Source organism: Pteropus medius, unplaced genomic scaffold, assembly GCF_902729225.1.
Source record: "Pteropus medius unplaced genomic scaffold, Ma_sr-lr_union100, whole genome shotgun sequence".
NCBI classification, from domain to species: domain Eukaryota; kingdom Metazoa; phylum Chordata; class Mammalia; order Chiroptera; family Pteropodidae; genus Pteropus; species Pteropus medius.
In genome coordinates, this window is record NW_024350319.1 from 2,457,529 (window position 1) to 2,467,695 (window position 10,167).

The following is a 10,167-nucleotide window of genomic DNA, read 5'->3' on the forward strand; positions in this document are numbered from 1 at the left end:
GGTTTTTGACACACACAATCGTTTGTTAGGGAGGGATTCCCCAATACTACAGTGATCATACTTGTCAATGATTTTTTGGGATAAGTCTTAGTGTTTTTTGCTGCTCTACTGATGTAATTACTAATTTATACCCCTTTCACTCTCAGAAATGACCCAGGTTTGAAAGTAATTATATGACTACTCTTCTTATAAGGCGGATTCTCACATCCAGAAACAAATCTCCCTATTCTGGTTAAAACCCAAACCCCTGCAAAATGTTTATATATGGAAATGTGAAAAAGCAACTAGCTGGTCTGGAAAATTGAAAACTTAAAAAACGTTATGTATCTTATATTAGTATTGCACCCCTCATATATATAGTATTTGGCTCCTAGGGTTAAGGCAGGAGGAATATAAATGTTAGCCATATAATAATCACATTGTTGAACTAGCAGGTAACCTGTTGATATGTTGTTTTGTTTTGCAGGAAAATACTTGGCAGACAACTAATAAAGGCTTATGCAAAGATTTGGAGGATTCATATAATGGAGAACTGTTGTATGAGAAACAGGTTTTAATTTTGGTTTGACAAAAACAAATCAAAATCTGCACTTGGGATATATCTGCTGGAAATGTCCATGACTTTTCAGCTGTGATTTCCCTCACACAGTACCATGATGACCAGTCCTACAGTATTTACTTCTAGGTGTAATATTGTTATGGTTTTAAAATGTAATTATTGTATTTGTAAATTGTACTCATTCCAGTAAGGCAGTTAGACACCTGAGTTTTAGCATTTTACCATTCCTGAAATGGATGTAATTTAAACTGTGGTATGTAAAATTTTCAGTAGTACTGTTGAATGGCACAGTGCTTACAGAGGTAGATTGCATTTTGTCAATAAATAAAATTTAAATATAATATTGATAGCTATGATAAAGGGGGTGCCACAAACAAAAAATTAAGTGGAATCAGAAAAAAACTTTTTTTCTTCAGTCCTTAGTATGTTTTACTCTAGTGCTAAAAAAAATTCTATCTTCAAATGTTTAATGGGTTAAATTCAGAGACTATTTCAGGAAAAAAAAATCTAAGGTTACAGTATATTCAAAGAAAAGCATTAATTACCACTTTTTAAAAAGCTTTTTTTTCAAACTGCAAATTTCATAAAAATGCAAACTGTGTAAACAGGGCCTCTTATTTTTATAACTTGTGTAAAAAGGGAAAGCAATTCATATTTAAAGTTTAAGTATATGAAATTATCAAGAGTAAAGATTTTGAAGTCTTAACTACTTCCCCCTTTCTCTACAGTTTAGCAAATGTAGAGATTACTGAATAATCAGTCAGACTAAAGCCAAAATTGTGATCTTAAAATTTCAGGACTTTCCATAATTGAACTGGTTAACAATTTTTGCACAATTACTGTACACAGAGAGTTTCTCCAAACCAGCATGGAGTTTCCTCTTTACTCACAGGAATCAAAATATTGAGACTAAAAATCTCAGAAAAAAAATTTTAGTCCTCTGTTCAAATCCAGAAGGAGAATTTTAATTGTCATCATTTATATCGCTTACGAAGGGAAAAAATAAGCTTTATAAGTTAAATTCTGTCCACATAATCGTGCAACAAATTTCCTTTTAGATAAGATTCATTGTCTGTAACTATAAATCTTTGCCATTCTTGGGGAATCAAAAAGAGAGTTATCAAAAACCTATCATGATTTTGTCATTGCAAGATATAATAAAAAATTTACTCAGTCTGGCCTATATGGGAATTCAGATAGAGGAGCACTTCTTCAGGGATCTCAGTTATAAAACCTTTCTTCATTATGATCTGAAAACCTGAATTTTTTTTCAAGTCACAGAATTTATTTTAAACATAAACAAATTCCTATTCTAGCTTATACTATTAAATAACTGTAATTATTAAGCTGTTCTATTTATTATCAGTTGCTAATTTTTATTTTACATTCACTCATATTTGACAAAGAATCTTTAACCTCTTTAAATTTTAGAATCAAATTAAATTTTGTTAGTCTGACGCTTGAAATGAGCTTGTGACTGGCAGTTGGTTATAGTGGAACTTTTTAAATTAATATTTGTACTTCTCAATCAATGCTTGCTACCCAGAGAATGTTCAAAATTATCTGTTTTACCTTAAGATCCTTACCATTCAAACAAACTCTCAATTGGCTCCCCAAGTCTTGTGTTGAAGTTTTTGAAAAAATAATTAATACGCTCATTTTAAGTAAAGATACTTAATTTGATTTTGAAATCAAAATAGAAAATGCAAACTTTTAAATCCCAGGAAATGAGGAAATTTCAAGTACTGAAACCAATGGAAAATAAGCAGCAAAAAATTATCCAGCATATGAATATTTAATGTGTTTTTAAGTAATCAATTAATGAAAACATATTGAATATTAACACAAAGCATATTAAAATGTGTAAATATTATTGTTCTCATGTCTTGCTCTTTATATTTTATTTTATATAGTTCTGAAGTGAATTAGTAATTAAACGAGGATTTTTTTGTCAAAGAATGATTTTGTTGATATTGTAAAAATGTAATTTAAAACATAGATTACAATAGTCCCTAACATTATTTAAATGTTTCCAGGAATTAAAATTTGAATCTACAAAGGTATCCTATGATCCCTTAATTGGTCATTGTGAAACAGAATTAAAGTCAATGATTTCAAAGTTACTAAACTTTGAATAAATAGAAACTCAATAGAGAATATATCTCTTTTTCTTTCAGAAAATAGGTGAAATAATAACACAATAAACTTATATCAGGGAGATTTTGGTGTTTTTCTTTTAATCTTGTAGTTTATAATCTCCTATTACACTTGTACCCATAGTACTGTGCATTAAGAATTCATGATAGAAAAAAATGATCCTAAACAAAGCAAGAAATCAGTTATAAAAGAAACATTAAGTCAGGTCCATTATCAATTCCTTAAACATAACAAAATGAGCTAGTACATGTTAAGATTTTCAATATTAGGGGTCAAAATAAAAAGAAAGTGTTCTCGTTAACCAGAATACCATTTCCTAAGCATTATGATTCAAAAAGGTTCTGCTCTAACAAGAAAATATGAATGATACTGCTTTATTTTGGCAACATGAAAAATGTTTTTTCCAAATAAATTCCATATTTTCATGATATTTTTTAAAATAAATTTTTATTACAAATTGGTCTGAATTTTATCATAATTGGAATTCATAATTCCTAAAGATTAAATTTTTAATTATTTTTAAAGCTCTATTCTTCTCTACACCTACAACCAAAATGAAAATTCACTGTCTGGTATTTGGAAATATATTTCACATGTAAAGAAAGAATGTCCACATTTCAAAATGGTTTCAAGTAAATAGAGAGCAAACAGCTCAGAGAGTCAAGCTACAGATGTTTTAGTTTTGTTTTTATGTATTTTTACTCCATCTCAATCTGCAAAGTGTTTGAGACCATAATTAAACATATTTTCATTTCTTCTTTTCAAAGAAGCCTGGTAACTACATTAGTTCTACCACTAACTTCTGCTGTATGACCTTAGACAAATCACTGTCCTTTTCAGTTTCTCATCTTTAGAATGAGAGATTGGGATTGCCAGTGGTTTTCAAGTTTTTTTTAACAGCAGAACTTTTTTCTACTAGAATTGCACATGAAATCCTGTTAGGCAAAACAATCAAAGCAATGAAGGAGTTCTTCTAGCAGTTTAAATCTGGGCCAACCAGAGCACTGTTTCAACACCATAATAACACATTAATGATCTGTAAAGTTTCTTCCATCTCTGAAGTTCCATGATTCTATTTGAATCAGATAGATCTACCTTTGGGGGGCTTTAAAAGAAAACATACAATCACAGTAATTGACTGATATAAAATAAAAATTGATATTTATTTGAGTGGTTACCACTTACCAGTCACTGTAGATATTAGCTGATTCAATATTTATATCAACTCAAAAATTGTAGGTACATTTTTAATTCATATTTTACACATGGTGACAGATTAATTAATTTGCCCAAAGAGACAGCCACTAGAAGTAACCTAATAATCCTGACTGTAGAGGTAGCCCCTGACTTGTTTTCCTTGTCCATTCTGAGACATAGATATTTCTGTTTTATTTTACTATACATATTCCATTTAAATACCAAGATAAATATGCTATAAAAAAATAGTATCAAAATAAGGATAGTTCCAATAGCAAAATTGTTGGGAAAAAATGTTTCTCAAAGTGTATTACATGAACCACTTGTATTATAATTTATTTTAAAAGTGCAATGATTTTGGTTTAGTCATACTATATCCCCAGATCCTAGAAGATAACAGTCATCGATTAATTTATATTAAAAGAATAAATCCCTAGAAATGGGGTTTAAGAATCTGTACTTTGACAAGCACCCCAAATTTGACAATCACTGCCCTAGTAGATTTCTCAGGTCCTTCTTAGTTCTAACATTATATCAGTTTTTAAAAATTAAATTGAAACTTAAATACATTTTTCTAGTGAATTTATTTTTTCATTCAGTCCATTAAACATCCTCCAATCTGAGAGAGAGAGAGAGAGCACTTTATCTACGAAAATCCCCATCTTTTCCTTAGAGTTCTGTTATGCTATCTCGATCTCAATTGTGGCCTCAAATGCATTCTCAGGTTTTCATATTTCTGTCATTCTCATGAATGTCTTAAAAAAATTAAACTAAGCATTGGGGAGGTTGCAAGCTGTGGCTCATCCCAAACACAGTCCTAACAAATATTTTCCTCCTTGCAAGGGGAACACAGACATCTAACTTGTGAGATGTCTATTTATTTTGTAGGCCTTTAATCAAATGCTTTATGAGCATGGATTAGTGTCATTCCAAAAGAGGTAAATCAATCTTTTTTGGTTTTGCTTTTCTTTTTTTTTTTCCAAAATAATCACAGTTGAGTGACACAGTAAAATGTTCAGATATCTACCAAGGAGATGAATTTGTGTGTTTTTTTTTTTTGCTTTTCCCAAAAAGATTATGCATTTGAGCAAAACCTAATTCAGTATAAATATATTAATTTTATGCATTATTTCTGATTGTCAATTCTTTAAAAATGGAAGCATAATTTATCAAAACGAGAATGATCTCCAGATATCACTTTAAAAGTTAATATAAGTAAACATAATGTTTCCTTGAAATGAGTCAAATTAAATTGTTGATATGAATGAACAAATCAACCTATATTAACACTGATTAAAGAGACTGTTCTGATGACCCAACCTACCCCGTTTTAATGTGTGCACTTTTCTTGAAGCTTTATTATATTTTACTACCCCCTTTTATTTTTCATTTGGCAAACAGCATTTAAATGACATTTCCTCACTCATGAATTAAACATGGATACCATTACATTACTTTTTTGTGCATGGAAAGAGTAGAGGAAAAACGAGATAGGAGTACAATGTTTATTTCCAAATATTAAAAACAAGCAAACAAACAACAAAAATCCACTAGCCTCTCTCTTGTGTCATTGCTTTGAAGTTCTGTCTTCTGTAGGCTAGAGTTACATTTTTAATATCTAATTGAAATCTAAATATCCTTCTTAAAAGAATGTCAAATTTTAGGATCTATTGAATTGACCCTGGTTACACCTCTTGATTGTCCCTTATGTTTAACATCTGATTTCTATCTAAAATGAGCATTCCTACCTGAAAAAGTCACCTCCTTGTTGACATTCACCATGGGCATAATAATTTATTCTCTAGGTTTGACTTCTAAGATTAATTTTCCTTTGATTTATAGTATTTCTGATTGCCTCTTTCTATCACTAAAGTACTACATTGCCTGTTCTAAATATATCTTTCACCTAATAAGAAAAGATGTTTTGATGAAAAGCAAATATATATTTTATGTATTCTTTAATGTCTAAAAGAAAATAAGTAAAGGATATTTCTACTAAATTCACCTATATTCCAGTATTTTCCAAATCATGTTTAGGTCTACTGGTTCTGGCAAATATTCACTGTGGTCTGAGAATAAATGATCCTATATCATAGTTCTCACTCTTTGGACAATGATAATGAATGTTAGTGTTTTAATAAAGCTGAAAAAAGTTATTGGATCAGGAGAACCCTTTTTTCCTAAACACACCTTGAAAAAATTTAGAAAAATTTTAACACCAGTTTATATATTTTTCAACAGCTAAGAAAATATATAACGATGCTTTGACGAGATGCTCTGTTCTTTTTGTTTCAACATGAAGGAAAATTCCTACCATTTCAAATGAATTAGAATCTATTTTAAATTGCATTAGTACATATTAATGAATTTAACTTTATTATCTAAAATATTCAAAATAAAACAGTAAAACTATTTTAGTATTTTAACTATTATTTTTAAGATATGTACCTGTGACCAGCACATCAGACCACTATCTGTTGAAGATAGTCCAAATTGTTTGCAAAGTGGAATTAATGCTAGTGAGCGATCTTTGGTAACATTTTATTAAAGAGCTTTAAGAAATTGAATTATGACAGATCAATGCTGACAACATTTTTACATAATCTTGTTAGAAATTATATGAAAAACATTTTAGTTAAAGCTAAGAGAAATGCACTATTTAACATAGATTTTGCAGGACTCTACACTGTTAATGAGCATTCACAGTTCTTTTTTGCTTTGCTTTATTTTTCAAATCAATTGTTTTCTACACAAAATAATCAACTAAGTTCCTTTAAAAATTTCCTAAGTAAACTGTTATCAGACAGAAAAGAGTAAAGCCGAATAACTACATTTCTCTAAAAATAGTTCAATTTTCAATTCATTCAGTTTGTGAATCAGCTTGATAGATCATAAGCCATTTATCAGTTTTAAATATTTCATTGAATATTTTATTGAATATCATGCAAATGTTAATTCCATCTCATTTGTTCCATTGTATATTACTTCATTGATATTTTTCTTTTGTTTGTTTCTTCTTTTTTTTTTTTTTGGCAAAACAAATGCTTAGTGTTATTCATACATTATTACTTCAAACTACTTTAAATGATATACCAAATGACTATCAATGGGATCAATGTCCCAAAGTTCCAAAGCCAGATTTTTTCTTTTCTTATGACATGCTAGGGTTCTTATAGCTCTGTTGATTTTGCACATCAGTATTTAGTTCTTGCTTTGTTAAATGGGTACACATGAAAGAGATTGGTTCCTATCTGATCTCTCTTTCTTCTCTCTCTCTCTCTCTCTCTTTCACTTCTCTCTCTCTCTCTCTCTCTCTCTCTCGGGGAATTGGAAAATTGCTGCTGAATAATTTTTCTTGAGAAAGCCAAGTGTTGCTATGATGATATGCTAATCACATCTATGAGCAAAGCTTCACTACAGGCCAAGCAGCAATTTATAGAGCTGGCTTTCTAAACTGTTTAAATATGACTGGGTTTCAATATACAAAGAATTCTTTTTTATTTTTTATTTTGTATAGGAAAAAAATCTATATAAGTGAAATTATCAAATTTTAATTTTTAGGCCTACAAAATGACAATGTGAGGCATGATTTTTTTTTTTTTTTAACAATAAGGGAAACAAGGAAAAGAATCTCAGAGAAATCATGCTGTGCTTCTTAAGGTAATAAAATTGAGTCAGTTGTCTTTCTCAAGGAAAATAGTGTTAGTGTATACTATAATCTGAGTTGGTTATAGCCTTTCTTATAGAGTTCTCCATGACCTTTGTAGCAAACATAAACTAAATTTATGACCTTGTTACAGAGTATATAATTTTACAAAATGCCTTAGGCATTAAATATTTATAAAAGGAATTATGAGTTAAAATACAAACTTTTTAAATTTAGTTAAAATGTCAATGCCTGGCTCTTTTTCCTACTTATATAATTCAACAGAGAATACTTGATTCTTATAACCATTACTGCTTTTTATCTGTGATGAAAGCTTTACTACTTCTTTGCTGTGCTCAAGAGAAAAGCAGCAAAAGAAGCAACTGCTTGTTCCTTCACAGAACTGCAGCAAAGCTTTCTGTTGAGCAATGGTGATAATGAAGGTGTATTATTGACTTATTGAAGATAATCGTGAGAACATTTTAACATTACTTGCCTTATAAGTTAGAAAAGATGTGGATATCATTCTTTGTAAATAATGATTTTTACAAATTTTTTTTCCTTCATAATTTTCTCAATCACTCATTTCAGAAAATCCTGAATATGCATTTAGTTGTCATGGCACATTACTGCAATGAGGGTTCCCATTTCAAAACAAAGTTTAATTATATGTGAGAACAAGACGAAATATCTGAGTAAGTGGTTATTTAAATGTGATTTTTTTTCCTGGAAAATAAATGAAGAACATAAAAATAAATTCAGTTGTGAACCTCTTTTATTACCAGCCTCTTAAAATTTTACCCATATTTCTGTAAAACTTCACTGCGCATTTAGGGTGGGCAAAATGGGGAAAAGGTACAGCACCGTGAAAGGACTTGGGAGTGGGACAAGGTCCAGCTCTATAATTTAAACTATAGACTTGAGCAGGTTACCCAGGATTCTTCATTTCTTTATCTTAAAAAAAAAAAGAAAAAAGGAGTTGATTAATATTGTCCCCTTATCATATATAGTAGTCAATAAACCTTTCCTGTTCTTATTTTTCCTGTACTTATTTTTTAAATATGAATTGAGTTTCGCCAGAAAACTGTAATGCTCTTTCTCTGACACTATCATAAATAACCCTTATGGACTCTATTGTTACTCAAAATGTATTGCTATTGTCAGCTAATGCTAAATGCACTGAGCAGAGACATTATCCTATTTCTGCCTCCAATAATTGCCTACTATATGAGTGTCCCTTCTGAGTTTGGTTTTGTTTGCTTTGGGCTGGGGGAATGGCTCTGGAGTTGGAAGGGGGATAGTTGTTAAGGAGGAAAGTCCTGTTAGTTATGTCAGGTAGGTCCCCAACCCCAAACAGCCTCCACTTCAAAGCTTCTTAAACTTTCAGGGGCTGCAAAGAGTGGCATGAAGGAGCCTGCTTGTTAAGCACAGGAGATAAGCCAATGACTTCCAGTGGGCCCTGAGAATATTGTTTAATGTATTAAAAATCTCAAGTTTCTAAATGTAAAGGGACAGACCTGTTGAGAAGACTAATTAAAGTTAAAACTGTTTGCCAATATCTGGTAAATGTAAGCTCTCGAGAAATTATCCCCATTATCAACCATCCGTGCCTTGGAAGGTGGTGGTGGAAAGGGTCCGAGGAAGGGAAGGGCTTGCTTTACTTCCTCCCTGTCCTAGGAGACCACAGCATTCCCCACTCCTGCCCATGACATCTGCGGGCAAAGGAACTGGATGAGGAGTCTTCGGGGGGCTGCATCTTGAGTTTCAGATATCCTCTTCTTCGCTGTAGAATGAACCAGTTCCCCTCCAGCTCGCGGCCACCCCATGGCGCAGCAGGGCTCAGGACGGCCCCCTCTGGACAGTGATGATCCTTTACATTCTTAGGGAGGCTCAGAGGACCAGGGGCGGGCCCAGGGCTCTGTTTGAGGAGGTCACCCTGGAAACAGGCCGCGGGATCCGAGGATAGTGTGAGGGCGGTAGCCCTCAGAGGGAGACCGGGAAGACAAGAGCCTCGCCTGGCGCGGGGTCCCTGCAGCAGAGGAGCCCGAGTCTGAGAGGCCCTCAGCAGAGCCGCGGCCGCAGCTCCAGCCCTGTAGTAGGTAAGTGCGACTCTGCGCACCGCGTCTGGGTGTGAGCGGAGAAGGAAACCTGCATGTTCGAGCACTGCAAGGACTGAGGAGGGAGGGCACTGTGTTGAGAGAAGGCCTGCCTGCCATGGCCACGACCTCTCTGACGGCTTACTCCTTCTCTCCTCAACAAATAAAAGAAAGCGGCCCCAAATTTGGGAGCTGGAAGTAGGTCCTGGCCTTTGGTCACCCTCACACCTGAGCTGGCCAGCCTGGTTCTGCTCCTGGAGCAGGATGAGTCCTGAACAGTCATCCTGAGGCCGAGCCGGGGCCTCAGCCCCTCCAGACTTCCAGGTTCCGACTCTGGCCTTCTGGGCAGCTGTGAAAACAGGTGAGCAGACTGAGGTCCGGCCGTGTCACTTCAGATCAGAAACCGAATAACCCATTTAATCAGTCTCAGTTTGTCCTATCCACACACTCACACAGACACACTCATATACACAGTCACACACAGACACATTCATATACACAGTCACACACAG

General features: G+C 33.2%; 1 protein-coding gene across 10 annotated transcripts in view; it reads left to right on the plus strand.

Annotated features, from left to right (window-relative positions):
• SGIP1 (SH3GL interacting endocytic adaptor 1) overlaps nucleotides 1-3,132 on the plus strand; it is a 182,731-nt gene extending 179,599 nt beyond the window's left edge. For 4 of the 10 annotated variants that reach the window (XM_039838511.1, XM_039838512.1, XM_039838518.1 and 1 more), the window contains one exon: nucleotides 467-3,129. In XM_039838511.1, coding sequence (XP_039694445.1) covers nucleotides 467-489 — 23 coding nt within the window. In that variant the 3' untranslated portion in view covers nucleotides 490-3,129. Of the gene's footprint in view, nucleotides 1-466 lie in introns of all 10 variants that reach the window. The other 6 variants (XM_039838513.1, XM_039838514.1, XM_039838517.1 and 3 more) reach the window with 4 other exon arrangements.
• The last annotated feature ends 7,035 nt before the right edge of the window (nucleotides 3,133-10,167 follow it).